Source organism: Uloborus diversus, unplaced genomic scaffold, assembly GCF_026930045.1.
Source record: "Uloborus diversus isolate 005 unplaced genomic scaffold, Udiv.v.3.1 scaffold_18, whole genome shotgun sequence".
NCBI classification, from domain to species: Eukaryota; Metazoa; Arthropoda; class Arachnida; order Araneae; family Uloboridae; genus Uloborus; species Uloborus diversus.
In genome coordinates, this window is record NW_026558329.1 from 1,061,974 (window position 1) to 1,084,534 (window position 22,561).

General features: G+C 34.0%; 1 protein-coding gene across 1 annotated transcript in view; it reads right to left on the reverse strand.

Annotated features, from left to right (window-relative positions):
• The window catches only part of LOC129233135 (serine/threonine-protein kinase 26-like), a 62,143-nt gene that overhangs the window by 23,077 nt on the left and 16,505 nt on the right, over positions 1-22,561 (reverse strand). The window contains exons 5-6 of the mRNA XM_054867197.1: positions 20,359-20,544; positions 13,199-13,347 (exon numbers count right to left, since the gene is read on the reverse strand). Coding sequence (XP_054723172.1) covers positions 13,199-13,347; positions 20,359-20,544 — 335 coding nt within the window. The remainder of the gene's footprint in view (positions 1-13,198; positions 13,348-20,358; positions 20,545-22,561) is intronic.

Genomic DNA, 22,561 nt, shown 5'->3' on the forward strand with positions numbered 1-22,561 from the left:
CAAGTTCGGGTAATTTTCGGTGATGTTAGCCAGAAGAAAAGTTCAGGACCATCTTCCAGAACATTTTTGAAATTAGAGTCTTAAAAATCCAATTTTATGAGATTTTTGATGATGGTATGAGAAAAAGTTCGCGCGATGGCTCTCTCCCGGAAATTTTTCGAAATTGAAGTCCTCAAAACGCGACTGTAGACCATTTTTTGGAGACGAAATGGAAAAGATGAGGTTCAGAGGATGTTTCCTGGCAGTTTTTCGAAATTGTTGTCTTAAAAACGTAATTTTAACCTATCTTAGGTAATGGTTTTGAATCTTACTCTTTAGTTTTAGTTTCAAGGAAAAAAAATAAATGAATATGTTAGAAATTTAGCCGTTCAACTAGAAGTGTTGCTTCCCGGGGGCAAATACTCCCTCCAGCTCCCTAAATCCGGTCCTAAATATGAGCATGAGGAAATGAGAAGCAAAAGGATGCAAGTAGACTATTTTAAGTTTTGAGTAAAATGCGTTTAAAGATCAGATCCTAGATAGGCTTTCATTGAATTTTTTTCTAAATCAAGCTGTACAGAAGCACCTACCAGGGACACTAGTACCATCTCTTGCCCCAAGACAGAGGAGAGGTTCACCTACCATTTGTACTGGTTATCACTTGCATCCCTTTGCTTTTCACTACCTCATATGCATCATTACTAAAAACAAAATTTTCAACTTTGCAATACCGTCCCTAAATTTGCCGAAACGCCAGACAAAATTCGCCAAGCAAGGAATTTTTTTGGAGCTCATAGTGCATTAAATGAGCATTACAGCTTGATTTAGAAAAAAATTCAATGAAAGTCTATCTAGGATCTGATCTTTAAACGCGTTTTACTCAAAACTTAAAATAGTCTACTTGCATCCTTTTGCTTCTCACTTCCTCATATTGTCTCTTCTCCTTAAAAGCATGGAACGTACATATGCTCATATTCAGGACTGGACCGGATTTAGGGAGCTGGAGGGAGTATTTGCCCCCGGGAAGCAACTCTTCTAGTTGAACGGCTAAATTTCTAACATATTCATTTATGACATAGAACTAGAAGTTCGAAGTTGTAATGTACTACTACTCTTAAATTGTGCGGAATAAGCTTCCAAACTAATTTTCTTGAGTAGACCTTAGTAGGGAGGAAAGGAGAGTTCTGCCCCAAGAGGCGGCTCTGCGGCTATGAGCCGCCTCCCAATCCCTCCGCTTCCCTGATGCCGCCTCCACCGCCTCCTCCACTTCCTCCCCACCCCCTCCCGACCTTGGGGTTGACCCTCCCCACGACCGGGGCCGCCGCGAGAACCCGTAGAAGGTGACGAGGGTTTTTCCCGCGTTTTAGATATTTTTCCCGCGTTTTCGGACTTAGAATATTTTGAACTTGTTGTCATGGTATCCACAAAGTTTTTACTTTTTGGATGGCAACACTTGTTTGAGTTTCGGTTTTGGAATGGCAACACTTGTTGTCATGACAACCAGAGTTTTTAGTTTTCGGTTGGCAACACTTGTTGCTATGTTTTAACTTATGCTATGTTTAACGTCGGTGGCGCCATCTATTGAGAGGTTTATTTTTCTTATTTCTACGAATTTAATTATTTTTATTTTTACAGAGTGTTGAAGTTGGGAATCGAACACCCAAACTTTGAGTTAGCAAAAACGTATGCTAACCACTATGCTATATTTTTCATTACTCTTTCAGTCTTAATGTGAATCTGTACCATGACAACGAATATTACAATTAAATTAATTTTAAAACCATCAGTTAATTTACTCTTTAGTACTAATCATGGCATATCATTAACTGAATTTCAGCTCATAATTGAAACTATCATCATTATTATTATTTTTCATAATAACAAAGTTTTCACTTAAGTAAAGATTTATTTAAATACAACCCATTCGAGATTTTAGATTTGGTTCAATGCTTTGTGGACTTGAAATATATTTTAAACTTTGATTTTCTTTTTCATGCATTTCAAACTTTATCATTTTTATTTTTTCTAACTTGTTAAATTTTCTTAACTAATTTCATTTTTCTTTGTCAAATTTACAAATATTTTTTCTAACTTGTAAAAATTTCGAAGAAATAATTTTCTTAACTAATTTTTTTTGACTTTCATACAACAAAATATTTTTTCTTACTTGTTAAATTTTCAAAGAAATAATTAACTTAAATATTCTTTCACACATTTTGAACTTTAACGTTTTTTCCTGTCATTTAGCACTTTGATTTTTTTTTTTTTTTTTTCACTATTTTAGCGTTTTTCAATTATTTTCAGTCTTTAACTATTTTCTTAACTTTTTAGTCTTTAACTAATTTCAAGCATTTCAGACTTAGATTATTTTTTCGTGATTTCGATTTTTTTTTTTTTTAGTATATTTTAGAGTTTGATCATTTTCTCGCTTGTTTTTACTTTATCGTTTTTTTTTTTTTTTCCCGATATTTTTAAACTTAGAAATTTTTCACAAGTAGTGACAGAAATCGAACCTTCAAATTTTTCAAAACGTTATCATGTCTTCAATTTTTGCAATCATGTCAAACTTGCAATCAATTTACTCGTAGTAGTAATTAACACTTATCATTAACAAATTTTCTCAGATTTTAAAAAAATCAACTTAATTAATTTTTTCCAGTAAGCAAATTGCGCACTCAAGTTACATTCCAACACTGCATATATGTTTCAAGAGTTTCATTGAATTTATCACATTCCATTTAATTAACTCTAATAATTACTTTTTCATTAATACTTAACTTAATCATTTTTATCATACATTTATTCCAGTTACAAAATTATGCTTAAAAGTTATTTATTTTTCTTAGCACAAGAGATTTTAACATGTTCCTACTAAAATGCTTTTCACTCTAGTTTGAGTTTACTAAAATAGCAACTCATTTACGATTTAGATTCATTTAATCGTCTTTGATTCTTTTTTCATTGTTAATATTTTAAATTATCACATACGTTATTATTTTTATACATTTATCCATTTAATTTTCGAAAATCTACAATCAATTTACTTTTCGTATTAATTAACACTTATCACTATCAAATATTTTCATGAATTTTAAAAAATTATCTTCTTAAATAATTTTTTACTGTAACCAAATTTCCCACTCAAGTTATATTTTATCACTACATATGCTTTTCATGAGTTTCACTTAATTTATCGCATTTCATTTAATTAACTCTAATAATTATTTTTTATCATCGATATTTAAGTTAATCATATTTTCCTTTCTTTATTTTTTTTTTTTTTCATGCAAACACTCTTGATGGAATAAAACAAAATTTTCAACTTTCATGAATTAAATCCCCTCTGAATATTTTATTTTACTTTACCATACTTTACTATTTTACTTACTGCGTTTTACTATTTATCATTCATTACAGCTTTTCCAAAATATTACTTTACAACCAACCAATTTCATTAACAGAATTTTCATTACAATTTATAAATTTCACTTTTATTTAATTATTTTTACCTACGGTAAAATAAAACACATAACACAAAAATGTTAAACATCAATGAAGTACCCAAGAAATGTTAAAATTATAAGTCGAGTATCAAAACTTCATGTCAGCAAATTTTAAAAATAGACTTACCGAAAAATAACTTTTACTGAAATTCATTTCAAAACTTGGAATCAATTTACTCTTAGCATTAATAAACACTTATCATTAAGAAATTTTCATGGATTTTAAAAATCAACTTATTTAATTTTTTTCCAGTAAGGAAATTTCGCACTCAAGTTACATTTCATCACTTTATATGCTTTTCAAGAGTTTCATTTAATTTATCACATTTTATTTAATCAACTCTATTAATTATTTTTTTTGATTAGTATTTAACTTAGTCATTTTATCGCATAGTGTTTTACTTTATTATTTTTTTTTTCATACAAGCACTCTTGTTAGAATAAAACAAAATTTTCAACCTTCATGAATTAGAATCACTTTGGCTATTTCATTTTCCCAATAATATTTTACTTTAACAACTAATTTCTTTAACAAAATCGATATCATTTATTTTAGTCTTTATCCTTTTCGAACGATACATTCAAATGGACAGCTATACGTTAAATTAAGAAACTTAATCTAAATTTTGACAAATTAAGTTATAGCTAAATACTGACTAAAATTAAGTACAAAAGACTAACCTTTTTGGGGTGAAATCCCTCAAGTACCAGCTATCGCGAAGTTATTTAAAAACAGTGAATGAAATTGTAATAAGTGGATTGTTAATTATAACTCAATCTCACAAAATTACAATTACACGCATGTTTTATTTGAAATCGCTGCATACGGCTGGCTGCCCATCGTCGATTTGCAGTATGCATGCCGTGATATCGCAAATCAACTCGGCTGTTGAAAAAAACTACCGTATTCCCACAGCACTTCGGATCGTCCACACACACACATCGAGGCGATTTGAGAAAATGACTTTATCAATATTGCTATCTACCCCTTTACCGATAACAGATAGCAAACCCCACGTGCTAGTATTATTCACCACCTGGCCTACGTCTTTCAAGTGATGTCACTGTTTCTGACCAATAATATTTTTCTACTTAGAAAATGAAATCAAAAATTTTTGTTTTCTTTAATCATATAAAATGTTTTTAAGAAATAATTTCTCAAACTTGTAATATTTTTCCACTAATTAAAAAAAATCAATTTTTTTTTTTTCAATCATATAAAAATAAATTTTTAATCTTACAACAGTAAATTTTTCCGCAAAAATATTTTTTTCAAATCAAAATAATAATAATATTTTTGTAACATATTGTTTTTTTTTTTCCTTTCAATCTTTTTTTTTTTCAAAAATTTTCAAACTTACAAAATAAAATTTTTTCAACTGAATCTTCAAACGAAATGCTTTAATTAAATTTAAAACTCAATATCACTTTACTCTTAGTATTAATAACCAATAGCACTTAACCATTTACTCTTTGCACTCTAAGTATTAATTAACACACACGCATTAGAAATAATAATAATAATGTTTAAGATACTTACAAATCATCCACTCAAGCTTTCAAATATCCATCTAGCATGTTATTGTTCATTCGTGTGAGGGAACTTGTAATAAAACTTTACTTATCAACCGAAATTATAAGCGAAAATATCGCATTTTTTAGCACTTAATATAATCCTACAATTAACAAATTGGTTTTAACTTTGAATTTAAGAAAAATAAAAACTATTACACACTTAGTAACATATCTATCGATGTATATTATTTCATGACAAATCACAAATAGGTGAGGATCTTTTATCGATCATGTGACCAACTAAGTTAAGAAAGAGCGTTCTTATCTCATATGAGAATTTATAAGTCTTTAATATTTCTCTTTAATGTAAGTGTATTGATACGTACGAGTTTGTGTATGTGAATATAACTGTGTATTGTTTTCAAACCATTGTCATGTTTAAGCTTTACGGTTCTAATTTTGACTTTCCACTTAGCATTATTTGAAGTCCTTCGCATGCATTAAACTATAGAAATATTACAAAAATTATATTTTCATTCAGTCTTAATTACAAAACCATACAATAAGATGAAGACAACACCGATAGTATAAAGATTACTTACAATAAAGTGCATATAAAAAATATATGTAAGAGTGATTTCAAAGTATAATCCATCAACCATATTCAACAACTCAATCAAAACACAAGTCTCTTTTAAAATGATAAACACAATTTATTCACACACACAGTAAAAGACAATTAAAAAAACTTTCATCTTTAAGTAAAACTCTTCAAAACTTTCAAGCGTATTTTTAACATCGATTGCATCAAATAAATCAGACACATGACATTTTAAACATGGACTATCAACATTCAAAGTAACGAAGTCACGAGTCAAGTTTTCCCAATTAACATTAAAAAGAGCCCGTTCGAAAAAAGTGTCGAACTTTCGACCCCTTGTTAATGATTCACATTCATGCACTCTCATGTAAAAAATGAATCCATTTTTACAATCCACACATTCTTTTTTAGAAAGGTAGTTTATGTTGCATATGAGCTCATCAAATAGTCACTTACGTAGAGAATCAGCCAGTTTACGAACTTCTTGTGATGTATATGTGCTGATTTTATCACATCGACAATCACAGGGATATTTTTTCTCAATTTCCGAAAGGATGTACTCTTTTAGAGTATAAGTCATAAGTTTGTCTTTGACACTACGTGAGATACAAGGGGACGCGTAGCACAATTTGTCAATCTGGCTTTCCAAAAGTAGAACTCTATCAGGCATCAACTGGAACACTTCTCGTTTCAGTTTGAACAATCTTTGCACACTAACACAGATGTTACCATTCGCACTCGACTCTCCTTTTTTATAACAAAAGCGAAATCACGGTCTTCGATTAATTTTTGATTTATATTTTTACGTAGGCTTGAAATAAGTGATCTCCACACATCTGGTTCTAAGGAAATACCATCCATAGTTGGTCGAAAAATACCATCTTTCCCACACGTATATCTTCTAATATGCACGCGTGTACGTTTCCGAAAAGCATTCACATAAAGTGAAAATACAATCACCCAAGTGTATCATATCATCAGGCTGTGGAGAAGCCTCAATGTTCATTTTCATGTTCGTTGCATCCCATCTGTTCATCTTCAGGCTTCAAAGTTTCAGAATGATTTTCACCAGCGTTAGTCATTCTTAACTCTCATAGGATTAGGAGTCACAATACTAAAACAACTTCCTGTGAACTTAAAAAATAAATCAAACTAGGTTTTAACACTAGCTGGTGAAGAAAAATCCTAAGTACATAGAATAAAATTTCACGATCTCTTTCAAAGCTCAGAATCACCCTGAAAATGATTCTCCAAACATCCACTATAAACCAATGAATATTCACTTTAACCAATGAGAAGTGTACATAAATCTCTTGCTACTGACGTCATAGAATATCACATGAACTTTCGAGCAGAATTGTGTTGTTTTACACAGTATTCAGATTTTTAGAAAATGTCAACACTTTGACTTCCAAATTCATCCTGACCTACTACGAGTAATTTTAAGATGGTAGCAGGTTTTCATATCACACCGAATGCCGATGACGGTTTCGCATCTCACGCATGACATGATCAATCACGTGTAATTGATCATGTCAATTTGCATGAGATGCGAAACCGTCATCGGCATTCGATGTGATATGAAAACCTGCTACCATCTTAAAATTACTCGTAGTAGGTCAGGATGAATTTGGAAGTCAAAGTGTTGACATTTTCTAAAAATCTGAATACTGTGTAAAACAACACAATTCTGCTCAAAAGTTCATGTGATATTCTATGACGTCAGTAGCAAGAGATTTATGTACACTTCTCATTGGTTAAAGTGAATATTCATTGGTTTATAGTGGATGTTTGGAGAATCATTTTCAGGGTGATTCTGAGCTTTGAAAGAGATCGTGAAATTTTATTCTATGTACTTAGGATTTTTCTTCACCAGCTAGTGTTAAAACCTAGTTTGATTTATTTTTTAAGTTCACAGGAAGTTGTTTTAGTATTGTGACTCCTAATCCTATGAGAGTTAAGAATGACTAACGCTGGTGAAAATCATTCTGAAACTTTGAAGCCTGAAGATGAACAGATGGGATGCAACGAACATGAAAATGAACATTGAGGCTTCTCCACAGCCTGATGATATGATACACTTGGGTGATTGTATTTTCACTTTATGTGAATGCTTTTCGGAAACGTACACGCGTGCATATTAGAAGATATACGTGTGGGAAAGATGGTATTTTTCGACCAACTATGGATGGTATTTCCTTAGAACCAGATGTGTGGAGATCACTTATTTCAAGCCTACGTAAAAATATAAATCAAAAATTAATCGAAGACCGTGATTTCGCTTTTGTTATAAAAAAGGAGAGTCGAGTGCGAATGGTAACATCTGTGTTAGTGTGCAAAGATTGTTCAAACTGAAACGAGAAGTGTTCCAGTTGATGCCTGATAGAGTTCTACTTTTGGAAAGCCAGATTGACAAATTGTGCTACGCGTCCCCTTGTATCTCACGTAGTGTCAAAGACAAACTTATGACTTATACTCTAAAAGAGTACATCCTTTCGGAAATTGAGAAAAAATATCCCTGTGATTGTCGATGTGATAAAATCAGCACATATACATCACAAGAAGTTCGTAAACTGGCTGATTCTCTACGTAAGTGACTATTTGATGAGCTCATATGCAACATAAACTACCTTTCTAAAAAAGAATGTGTGGATTGTAAAAATGGATTCATTTTTTACATGAGAGTGCATGAATGTGAATCATTAACAAGGGGTCGAAAGTTCGACACTTTTTTCGAACGGGCTCTTTTTAATGTTAATTGGGAAAACTTGACTCGTGACTTCGTTACTTTGAATGTTGATAGTCCATGTTTAAAATGTCATGTGTCTGATTTATTTGATGCAATCGATGTTAAAAATACGCTTGAAAGTTTTGAAGAGTTTTACTTAAAGATGAAAGTTTTTTTAATTGTCTTTTACTGTGTGTGTGAATAAATTGTGTTTATCATTTTAAAAGAGACTTGTGTTTTGATTGAGTTGTTGAATATGGTTGATGGATTATACTTTGAAATCACTCTTACATATATTTTTTATATGCACTTTATTGTAAGTAATCTTTATACTATCGGTGTTGTCTTCATCTTATTGTATGGTTTTGTAATTAAGACTGAATGAAAATATAATTTTTGTAATATTTCTATAGTTTAATGCATGCGAAGGACTTCAAATAATGCTAAGTGGAAAGTCAAAATTAGAACCGTAAAGCTTAAACATGACAATGGTTTGAAAACAATACACAGTTATATTCACATACACAAACTCGTACGTATCAATACACTTACATTAAAGAGAAATATTAAAGACTTATAAATTCTCATATGAGATAAGAACGCTCTTTCTTAACTTAGTTGGTCACATGATCGATAAAAGATCCTCACCTATTTGTGATTTGTCATGAAATAATATACATCGATAGATATGTTACTAAGTGTGTAATAGTTTTTATTTTTCTTAAATTCAAAGTTAAAACCAATTTGTTAATTGTAGGATTATATTAAGTGCTAAAAAATGCGATATTTTCGCTTATAATTTCGGTTGATAAGTAAAGTTTTATTACAAGTTCCCTCACACGAATGAACAATAACATGCTAGATGGATATTTGAAAGCTTGAGTGGATGATTTGTAAGTATCTTAAACATTATTATTATTATTTCTAATGCGTGTGTGTTAATTAATACTTAGAGTGCAAAGAGTAAATGGTTAAGTGCTATTGGTTATTAATACTAAGAGTAAAGTGATATTGAGTTTTAAATTTAATTAAAGCATTTCGTTTGAAGATTCAGTTGAAAAAATTTTATTTTGTAAGTTTGAAAATTTTTGAAAAAAAAAAGATTGAAAGGAAAAAAAAAACAATATGTTACAAAAATATTATTATTATTTTGATTTGAAAAAAATATTTTTGCGGAAAAATTTACTGTTGTAAGATTAAAAATTTATTTTTATATGATTGAAAAAAAAAAAATTGATTTTTTTTAATTAGTGGAAAAATATTACAAGTTTGAGAAATTATTTCTTAAAAACATTTTATATGATTAAAGAAAACAAAAATTTTTGATTTCATTTTCTAAGTAGAAAAATATTATTGGTCAGAAACAGTGACATCACTTGAAAGACGTAGGCCAGGTGGTGAATAATACTAGCACGTGGGGTTTGCTATCTGTTATCGGTAAAGGGGTAGATAGCAATATTGATAAAGTCATTTTCTCAAATCGCCTCGATGTGTGTGTGTGGACGATCCGAAGTGCTGTGGGAATACGGTAGTTTTTTTCAACAGCCGAGTTGATTTGCGATATCACGGCATGCATACTGCAAATCGACGATGGGCAGCCAGCCGTATGCAGCGATTTCAAATAAAACATGCGTGTAATTGTAATTTTGTGAGATTGAGTTATAATTAACAATCCACTTATTACAATTTCATTCACTGTTTTTAAATAACTTCGCGATAGCTGGTACTTGAGGGATTTCACCCCAAAAAGGTTAGTCTTTTGTACTTAATTTTAGTCAGTATTTAGCTATAACTTAATTTGTCAAAATTTAGATTAAGTTTCTTAATTTAACGTATAGCTGTCCATTTGAATGTATCGTTCGAAAAGGATAAAGACTAAAATAAATGATATCGATTTTGTTAAAGAAATTAGTTGTTAAAGTAAAATATTATTGGGAAAATGAAATAGCCAAAGTGATTCTAATTCATGAAGGTTGAAAATTTTGTTTTATTCTAACAAGAGTGCTTGTATGAAAAAAAAAATAATAAAGTAAAACACTATGCGATAAAATGACTAAGTTAAATACTAATCAAAAAAAATAATTAATAGAGTTGATTAAATAAAATGATAAATTAAATGAAACTCTTGAAAAGCATATAAAGTGATGAAATGTAACTTGAGTGCGAAATTTGCTTACTGGAAAAAAATTAAATAAGTTGATTTTTAAAATCCATGAAAATTTCTTAATGATAAGTGTTTATTAATGCTAAGAGTAAATTGATTCCAAGTTTTGAAATGAATTTCAGTAAAAGTTATTTTTCGGTAAGTCTATTTTTAAAATTTGCTGACATGAAGTTTTGATACTCGACTTATAATTTTAACATTTCTTGGGTACTTCATTGATGTTTAACATTTTTGTGTTATGTGTTTTATTTTACCGTAGGTAAAAATAATTAAATAAAAGTGAAATTTATAAATTGTAATGAAAATTCTGTTAATGAAATTGGTTGGTTGTAAAGTAATATTTTGGAAAAGCTGTAATGAATGATAAATAGTAAAACGCAGTAAGTAAAATAGTAAAGTATGGTAAAGTAAAAATAAAATATTCAGAGGGGATTTAATTCATGAAAGTTGAAAATTTTGTTTTATTCCATCAAGAGTGTTTGCATGAAAAAAAAAAAAAATAAAGAAAGGAAAATATGATTAACTTAAATATCGATGATAAAAAATAATTATTAGAGTTAATTAAATGAAATGCGATAAATTAAGTGAAACTCATGAAAAGCATATGTAGTGATAAAATATAACTTGAGTGGGAAATTTGGTTACAGTAAAAAATTATTTAAGAAGATAATTTTTTAAAATTCATGAAAATATTTGATAGTGATAAGTGTTAATTAATACGAAAAGTAAATTGATTGTAGATTTTCGAAAATTAAATGGATAAATGTATAAAAATAATAACGTATGTGATAATTTAAAATATTAACAATGAAAAAAGAATCAAAGACGATTAAATGAATCTAAATCGTAAATGAGTTGCTATTTTAGTAAACTCAAACTAGAGTGAAAAGCATTTTAGTAGGAACATGTTAAAATCTCTTGTGCTAAGAAAAATAAATAACTTTTAAGCATAATTTTGTAACTGGAATAAATGTATGATAAAATGATTAAGTTAAGTATTAATGAAAAAGTAATTATTAGAGTTAATTAAATGGAATGTGATAAATTCAATGTAACTCTTGAAACGTATATGCAGTGATGAAATGTAACTTGAGTGCGAAATTTGCTTACTGGAAAAAATTAATTAAGTTGATTTTTTAAAATCCGTAAAAATTTGTTAATGATAAGTGTTAATTACTACTAAGAGTAAATTGATTGCAAGTTTGACATGATTGCAAAAATTGAAGACATGATAACGTTTTGAAAAATTTGAAGGTTCGATTCCTGTCACTACTTGTGAAAAATTTCTAAGTTTAAAAATATCGGAAAAAAAAAAACGATAAAGTAAAAACAAGCGAGAAAATGATCAAACTCTAAAATATACTAAAAAAATCGAAATCACGAAAAAATAATCTAAGTCTGAAATGCTTGAAATTAGTTAAAGACTAAAAAGTTAAGAAAATAGTTAAAGACTGAAAATAATTGAAAAACGCTAAAATAGTGAAAAAAAAAAAAAAATCAAAGTGCTAAATGACAGGAAAAAACGTTAAAGTTCAAAATGTGTGAAAGAATATTTAAGTTAATTATTTCTTTGAAAATTTAACAAGTAAGAAAAAATATTTTGTTGTATGAAAGTCAAAAAAAAATTAGTTAAGAAAATTATTTCTTCGAAATTTTTACAAGTTAGAAAAAATATTTGTAAATTTGACAAAGAAAAATGAAATTAGTTAAGAAAATTTAACAAGTTAGAAAAAAATAAAAATGATAAAGTTTGAAATGCATGAAAAAGAAAATCAAAGTTTAAAATATATTTCAAGTCCACAAAGCATTGAACCAAATCTAAAATCTCGAATGGGTTGTATTTAAATAAATCTTTACTTAAGTGAAAACTTTGTTATTATGAAAAATAATAATAATGATGATAGTTTCAATTATGAGCTGAAATACAGTTAATGATATGCCATGATTAGTACTAAAGAGTGAATTAACTGATGGTTTTAAAATTAATTTAATTGTAATATTCGTTGTCATGGTACAGATTCACATTAAGACTGAAAGAGTAATGAAAAATATAGCATAGTGGTTAGCATACGTTTTTGCTAACTCAAAGTTTGGGTGTTCGATTCCCAACTTCAACACTCTGTAAAAATAAAAATAATTAAATTCGTAGAAATAAAAAATCAACCTCTCAATAGATGGCGCCACCGACGTTAAACATAGCATAAGTTAAAACATAGCAACAAGTGTTGCCAACCGAAAACTAAAAACTCTGGTTGTCATGACAACAAGTGTTGCCATTCCAAAACCGAAACTCAAACAAGTGTTGCCATCCAAAAAGTAAAAACTTTGTGGATACCATGACAACAAGTTCAAAATATTCTAAGTCCGAAAACGCGGGAAAAATATCTAAAACGCGGGAAAAACCCTCGTCACCTTCTACGGGTTCTCGCGGCGGCCCCGGTCGTGGGGAGGGTCAACCCCAAGGTCGGGAGGGGGTGGGGAGGAAGTGCAGGAGGCGGTGGAGGCGGCATCAGGGAAGCGGAGGGATTGGGAGGCGGCTCATAGCCGCAGAGCCGCCTCTTGGGGCAGAACTCTCCTTTCCTCCCTACTCGTATGTTGGGCACTAGCACCCTGTCTGATATTTAGGCCCTGTCCAAAGCAATGCAACAGACAAAACTCAAGGGAACAAAGCTCGGCCATGTAAGAGGGAGGCCACAAAAGAGACTCACGAGTCGGAGGTCTCCGAGTCCGTGAGGGCTTCGGAGGAGGTCTCGCTGCCCTTCCACTGCTTGTACTTCTCGATGAGTTCCACGATGTAGGTGTTCTTCTTGGCCTTGCGGATGAACGGGAACTTGAGCAGCTCCTTGGCCGTCGGCCTCTGCAACGGAAACCGTTCTTCAGTGCCCAATCTCTATTTAATATTCATCGTATTTTAATACTAGCGGTACCCGCACGGCCCTGCCCGTAGTAGAAAATTAAAATGTCATTTGGTTCGCCTGTATATTTAAAATATTGGATGATGAATTTCTCGCCAATTTGCTATGTTCATTTGTTCGCCCTTGCTATGGTGTTCGCTCGTCCACGTTATGGTAATTTACTCGTCCCCATTTTGGTAGTTTGTTCGTCTTCTTAAAATTGGAGTAGAAAAAGAACAAAATCAAATGTTCGAAAAATCGCTTCGAGGTGCTCACTCCCATGCTACGAACTCATTTTGTGCCAAGTTTCATGAAAATGGGCCAAACGATCTAGGCGCTATGCGCGCATCCAGACATCCAGACAGAGATCCAGACTTTCAGCATTATTATTAGTAACTAGTGATACCCGCACGGCTTTGCCCGTAATAGAAAAATCAAAAGGTCTTTTGGTTCTCCTGTATATTTACAAATAACGTATGGTGAATTCTCTCGCCAGTTGGCTTGTACCCATCTTACGGTTCCACGTTATGATCATTTCGTATCACGCCCATTGGCTTGTGCCCATGTTACGGTTCCACGTTATGATAATTTCGTAATTTACTCGTCCATCTTATGATGCTCTATTATTAGTAGAGATTCAACAAAGTGTTCATAGATTGACGACCGAGTCTGAGAGAAACGTGACTAGGAGGGTATTGAGATAACTAGAAGTTTCGCGCAGTCGTCAACTTCGGAGGAAAAATCTTCATTCCGTACTTTAACCAAGGACCGAAAGGATACCTTAATCTTATTTACTAAAGATAATTGTTTTTTTTTCTGGAGTCAAACAGTCCAATAATTGTTCTGTGTAAAATTTTTACTACTTGTGTAAAATTAATTTGTAAATATTTCTGTTAATACATATTTGTGTTTGTACTCCATACTAAACCAATTGAAAAACACTGCGGACAGTGCCTTTGGCGCTCTTTAGTGTTGAATTTAATACTAACTCAGGTTGAACTATAGTCAAGATTTTCTTAATATTTTGTTATGACGTTTGTAATTTATGTTTTAGAACTTGTAAGTTTTTTAACTTTATTTTATTTTGCTTACTGTTATGTATGTGTATTTTGTTTGTTAATAAATTTTATCTTATCTTAAAAAAAAAAAAAACTTCTGTTGAAACTTCTGTTAAAGAGAGTAGTCCAAGAGCCCATGAGTGCCAGACCTACGTCATAGTATAAAGCAGGACCGGATTTAGGGGAGGGCAGGCGGGGCTACTGCCCCCGGGGCCTCCACAACAAAGGGGCCCCCCACAATAAAATTTTTACAAAATATCCTAACTTTCACGGGTCGAAAATATCGGATATATACATATATATCAAAATATTCGGATATTTATCTAAGTATCGGATATTTTCGAAAATATGATGATTTTTTCGAACCCTGATTAGGGGCCTCCACTCCTTCGTTGCCCCGGGGCCTCCACACTTCCTAAGCCGGCCCTGGTATAAAGGCCCAATTTTCTTTCTGCGCGAGGACATCACACATGCGCAGAAGGTTCTCTATGAGTCAAGCTGCGTCGCGCTGGCTTCGGCAGGAATGGTTGCGTAAAATTGCTGCAAAAGCAACACATCCGATCACGTGACCTCTTAGTCCCCATTCGACCCTCTCCGATTAGGAGTACGTTCTAGAGAGGTAAAGACATGCCTTAGAAACGAAACGATGAAAATTTTTAGCTTCCTAGACGCAAATCGTGAGGATCTAGGATACCTCAAAAAAAAAAAAAAAAAAGTGGGCTCCAAAATGGCCTCCGATTGGGGAACCGCGCCAAACATGGCATAGACTAATAATAAGAGTAGACCGAGCTATGGCAACCCTTTTGCTGCTCATAAACCAAACCATGTGACTGGTGGATATCCTAGCAACAGCGGGCGTTGATCGTAGCAGACGATCAACGCCAGCGAGAAATAAAATAAATAGAATTGATGGAACACGGAAGAATGATCTTTTATGGAGTCCGATTTGTAAATTTGTTATTCAAAGTTGTAAATATTTTGTTAATATAGTGAGTTTTGCGTTTAGATAGCATTGTGCATTTTCTTTAGTCAATTTCAATAACTCTCTAAGCAATAAAAGATGCAAGCGACCAAGAAGAATCAGCAAACGGTAAGATTTTTACCTACAGTTTCAATTTAAGATACCGATTCGTACATTTTTGCGTTAACGCAAAACGTTTACGCCATTTCGTTCACGCCAACGCTGACAGCTCCAAATGAAATAAAAGTTACCGAAAACTGATCAAAAACTATTACTAATGTCAAAATAATGCATAACTAAAAGAAAAACAGTTCAATCTCTGCACCTGGAATTTTTTTTTAATGAAAACACATCGTCGTAAAATACATGTCGAGTGCCAAACGATAGATAATGCTGCCATCTAGCAACCATGCTGCCAAAGTCTTCGCCAAGCCCTTCCACTAGTCACATGATACATCTATGAACCAATTTTCTTCATCAGCAAGAATGAGAAAGCTCGGTCTACTCTTATTATTAGTCTATGAAAAAAACGCGTTCCGATCCAAAACGGCTGATCTTAAGCTGATGTGTCGGTTCGTATATATAGGGATCTAGGATAGAGTCGCTATATAGATAGGCGGACGCATCGGCTTAAGTTTAGCCGTTTTGGATCTGATTTTTCATTGTTGCGGAGCTAGGGTTACCAGAGTCAAGTTTAGGATTTTGACCAATTGGCCCAAAATTATATATTTTATTTAACAAATAATATATTTTATTTAACATTAATTTTTTTTTTTTTTTGCAGCACTTGAATTTGTTAAATAAAATATATTGTTTTGTTAAATAAAATATATTATTTTATTTAACAAAACAATATATTTTATTTAACAAAACAATATACTTTATTTAACAAATTCAAGTGCTGCAAATAATTGCTCGCAGCGAGAAATCACCAAACGCGATCACTCGTCAGAAAAGACAACCACTCAACCACGCGCTCCGATCCAAAGCGGCTGATCTTAAGCTGATGCTTCGGCGCTTATATATATAGTTGCCTTAGATCTAGGATAAGACGCCTATATATATATATATATATATATATATATATATATATATATATATATATATATATATATATATATATATATATATGTGCCGACGCATCAGCTTGAGGCGCCTATATACAGTAGAACCTCTCTTAAGGGACACCTCTATTTAAGGGACATTTTTTCTGGTCCCAGTCCCTTTGAATAGGGACTTCCATGTATTTGCCTCTAAATGAGGGACACTCTATTTAAGGGACAGTCATAGCGAAAACAAAATTACAAAAAATTATGTACAAGTGCATAAGAAAGAGTGAATTTACTGGGATTCGAGTTTCCCTTTTCCTTTAAAAATTAATTGAGGAGAGTTGGACATTAACATACGGTAAAGTAACAAGTATCATACATTGTAAAAATCTTGCTGAAAGTTACATGCATGATTTGCAAACCCAGATAATTAATCAAGTAGGCTCATGGAAAAAGGAGAGGGCACAGAAACTGACTAGCTTTTTATATTAAAACTAGTGGTACCCCGCACGGCTTCGCCCATAATAGCAAATTAAAAGGTCTTTTGGATCGCCTGTATATTTACAAATGATGTGTAGTGAATTTTCTCGCCAATTGGCTTGTGCCCACGTTACGGTTCCACGTTATGATAATTTCGTATCTCGCCAATTGGCTTGTGCCCATGTTACGGTTCCACGTTATGATAATTTCGTAATTTATTCGTCCATCTTATGATAGTTTTTTTTCTTAAAATTGGAATAGAAAAAGAACAAAATCGAATTTTCGAAAAATCGCTTCGAGGTGCACACCCCCATGCTACAAACTAACTTTGTGCCAAATTTCATGAAAATCGGCCGAACGGACTAGGCGCTATGCGCGTCACAGACATCCTACGGACATCCTACAGATATCCTACAGACATCCAGACATCCTCCGGACAGAGAGACTTTCAGCTTTATTATTAGTAAAGATTGAAATGTGAACACTAATTGCAGTTCACACTGTCTTACATTGTAAATTACATGACATGAAGCAAATTCATGCAATAAATTACTTCAAAATAATTGCTCTATGTGGAAAACTTTGGATTTACCAAATCTTTAACTCAATTATCTTTACTAATAATAAAGCAGAATGTCTCTCTGTCTGGAGGATGTCTGGATGTCTGGATGTCTGTAGGATGTCTGTAGGATGTCCGTAGGATGTCTGTGACGAGCATAGCGCCTAAACCGTTCGGCCGATTTTCATGAAATTTGGCACAAAGTTAGTATGTAGCATGGGGGTGTGCACCTCGAAGCGATGTTTCGAACATTCAATCTGGTTCTTTTTCTATTCCAATTTTAAGAAAAAAAACTATCATAAATTACGAAATTATCATAACGTGTAACCGTAACATGGGCACAAGCCAATTAGCGAGATACGAAATGATCATAACGTGTAACCGTAACATGAGTACAAGCCAATTGACGAGAAAATTCACAATACATTATTTGTAAATATACAGGAGAACCAAAAGACCTTTAATTTTTCTATTACGGGCGAAGCCATGCGGGTGCCACTAGTAATTAATAAAATAATAAAAAAATTAAAAAATAATTAAGTGTGAATTTGATTTAGTTGTGTATGAAAAATGAAAAGTATTGAATCTTAAGTGTTTGTAAGTTCATAACAAAATTATACTGAGTAAGCACACTGCATGTATAAACTAAAGTACCTCCGAAGAAGGGACAACTCTATTTAAAGGACATAATGTCGGGTCCCATTAGTGTCCCTTATTGAGAGGTTCTGCTGTATATATATGTGCCGAAGCATCAGCTTAAGATCAGCTATTTTGGATCAGCGTAAGTGGCTCGTGGATAGTGTATTCAATAAAATATTTTTTTTTAGGCAAATTTGGCGAAATCTGGAACTTAGCTGCGGTAACCCCACGCTCCGCAACAATGAAAAATCCGATCCAAAATGGCTTAACTTAAGCCGATGCGTCGGCTCGCATATACAGGGTTTAACCTGCAAAAAGACCTCTATTTTGGCAACCGTTAGTCCTAGATGCATCATACTTCCAATTGCAAAAATGTTCAAAATCAGATGCAGTGTTAAGATATTGAAAGTTCGAAAGGAAAATAAAAATGAATCAGAAAATACGAAATTTAACTTTTTGTACGCGCCCCAGGTCCCCTAACTTATGTTTAGGGAAATAATCTCCATTTAATTTCAACACAAAAAGCTTGACATTAGTACGATCATATTCACCGAGAAATAAAACGCAGCGTTTTGTGACTTACGCTACTTTACACTCGTCGTCAATGACACCTTTGGGGGTAAATATAGCAGTTAAGAAGGGGTTAAAAATATAAGTGTGCATAGAGCGCGGTTTTTCAAATTGATAGAGGTTTTGTGCAGTGTTTTTGCGCATCACGGCATAACATTTGCATTTGTTTTTGAATAACAATGAAAAATATTTATACTTTGTCCTTTCTACTTCGACCACCTGTCATTCTTCTGTAAGGGCGATAAGTTCCAATCTCATCTTCTATATGGTCCCTTAAAACTTTGAGCTCGAATATCTCCTTGAGTTTTGGTCGCACAAACGTCAAATGTTTTGTGTTAGTTATATCTTTCAATGGAGACTATTTCCCTAAATATAAGTCAGGGGACCTGGGGGCCGTATAAAAAGTTTGTTTTTGAGCAATCACGATTGCTTATTGTTCTCACTTGAGTGTTTTGATGTCCTATCATTTTATTTTCCCACCGCCACCCTCTGCAGGATCACCGTCGACCGGCTCCTCACGATGCTGCTCCTCTAGCGAAAGCCGTCTCCACGTTGCATCCTACACACACGCGCATTACATACACAACTACACACGCACACACACACACATACACACACATACACCTACACACACATACATAAACACACACACAAACACATACACACACCCATACATACACATACATACACCTACATACACCTACACACATACACAAACACACATACAAACACATACACACACGCATACATACAGACGAACCACACATACACACTACTCACACTTATGCGTGCACAAAGACACAAACACATATGCCTACACACACATACACATACCCCCCCACACACATTCATACACACAACTACCCACACACTTATGCCAGCACACAGACACACACACCTACACACACATACACATAACCTCTACACACAAACACATACCCCCACACACAAACATACACAAGCACACATACAAACACATACACACACGCATACATACAGACGAACCACACATACACACTACTCACACTTATGCGTGCACAAAGACACAAACACATATGCCTACACACACATACCCCCCACACACACATTCATACACACAACTACCCACACACTTATGCCAGCACACAGACACAAACACCTACACACACAGACACACACACCTACACACACATACACATAACCTCTACACACAAACACATACCCCCACACACAAACATACACAAGCACACATACAAACACATACACACACGCATACATACAGACGAACCACACATACACACTACTCACACTTATGCGTGCACAAAGACACAAACACATATGCCTACACACACATACCCCCCACACACACATTCATACACACAACTACCCACACACTTATGCCAGCACACAGACACAAACACCTACACACACATACACATAACCTCTACAGACAAACACATACCCCCACACACAAACACACACGCTTACATACACACACTCGTGATTGCGAAAAACATAATTCGAATTCAAGATGTCAAAATTCAAATTAATTTCGTATTTTTTGACTCATTTCTATTTTCGCTTCAGACTTTCAATACCTCAACTCCGCATCTGATTTTGAACATTTCAGCAATCGGAAGTATGAGCACCTAGTACTAAGGGAGAGGACAAGTACTCACGTTGGCCGGGTCCTTGTTGAGGCAGGCCTCGACCAGGTCCCTGAAGTGCTTGGAGAAATCCCCCCCCAGCTGCGGGGGGTGGCTCTTGGGGATGAGCAGGAGCACCTTCATGGGGTGGAGCTCGGAGCGCGGAGCCTTGCCCTTGGCCAGCTCGATGGCCGTGATGCCCAGGCTCCAGATGTCGGCCTGTCAAGAGAAATACGGCACGCTCATTGGATGATATTTATCTCCGTTTCTATTCGAGCTCCGTCACCTCTGGAAGCATATAAGCAACCTTTACTCTGTTGGGGACCTTGTAATAATAGTTTCGGGGAACGCTTCTATTCGAGCTCCGCCACCTCTGGAAGCATGTAAGCAACCTTTACTCCTGTTAGGGACCTTGTAATAATAGTTTCGGGGAACGCTTCTATTCGAGCTCCGTCACCTCTGGAAGCATATAAGCAGCCTTTATTCTGTTGTGGACCTTGTAATAATAATATCGGGGAACGCTTCTATTCGAGCTCCGTCACCTCTGGAAGCATATAAGCAACCTTTACTCTGTTAGGGGCCTCGTAATAATAGTTTCGGGGAACGCTTCTATTCGAGCTCCGTCACCTCTGGAAGCATATAAGCAGCCTTTATTCTGTTGTGGACCTTGTAATAATAATATCGGGGAACGCTTCTATTCGAGCTCCGTCACCTCTGGAAGCATATAAGCAACCTTTACTCTGTTAGGGACCTCGTAATAATAGTTTCGGGGAACGCTTCTATTCGAGCTCCGTCACCTCTGGAAGCATATAAGCAACCTTTACTCTGTTAGGGGCCTCGTAATAATAGTTTCGGGGAACGCTTCTATTCGAGCTCCGTCACCTCTGGAAGCATATAAGCAGCCTTTATTCTGTTGTGGACCTTGTAATAATAATATCGGGGAACGCTTCTATTCGAGCTCCGTCACCTCTGGAAGCATATAAGCAACCTTTACTCTGTTAGGGACCTCGTAATAATAGTTTCGGGGAACGCTTCTATTCGAGCTCCGTCACCTCTGGAAGCATATAAGCAGCCTTTATTCTGTTGTGGACCTTGTAATAATAATTTCGGGGAACGCTTCTATTCGAGCTCCGTCACCTCTGGAAGCATATAAGCAACCTTTACTCTGTTAGGGACCTCGTAATAATAGTTTCGGGGAACGCTTCCATTCGAGCTCCGTCACCTCTGGAAGCATATAAGCAACCTTTACTCTGTTAGGGACCTCGTAATAATAGTTTCGGGGAACGCTTCTATTCGAGCTCCGTCACCTCTGGAAGCATATAAGCAACCTTTACTCTGTTAGGGACCTCGTAATAATAGTTTCGGGGAACGCTTCCATTCGAGCTCCGTCACCTCTGGAAGCATATAAGCAACCTTTACTCTGTTAGGGACCTCGTAAGTTTCGGGACTCCTGATTGGCCAGCCGAAGCAAATGTGTCTCGGTCATGTCCTCCCCCCCCATTCAACGTATTGTTACAAATTCTGTAAATAGTAATTATTGTAGTACCGTAACCTGTAAATAGTTACTTTGAAAGAATAGAAAAATACTTTGAATGAGGGATGAAATAATTGAACAATATTTAGATATACTTTCATTTTGTAGGACTATTTCAGACAGTCGTTTTCGGTTTTAATCTGGTTGTAAAAATCCTCACAAGCTAATCTGTTATTAATTCAACAAGTCATTGCTACAAATGGTAACTTAATTATCCTAAATAATCCCTCACATTTAATAATTTTTAGACCTTTTTGGTCATTTGTAGTCAAATTTATCTTTTTCCGGGACGTGAAGTTAACCGCCCGGGACACTATGTAGGATTTTGTTTCAAAAGCGGGACGTCTGGCAAGTCTATGTATAGGGAAACAGAATTTCAATGTTTCAACCAAGATTGTCAGGTGATATTTAAGAAAATAGCCAAACAGCTTGAGAAAGTGCAGGAAAACCGCTCTCGCTTCTAGATTTTGTTACAAATTCTGTAAATAGTAATTTTTTTTTGCTATTAATTTGTCGTAATCTAGCTAAATTTGGCGTTTATTAATTTATCTTTCATCTAAAATTATTGTAGCAACGTTAACCTGTAAATAGTTTCTTGCAACGAATATACAGCCCCCGAACATTTGGCTGAAGTATATTATCCGCTATTTTTTCATTGATAAGATTTGTGAAAGAAAAAATATAAGAAAGTGTGGAACGGTG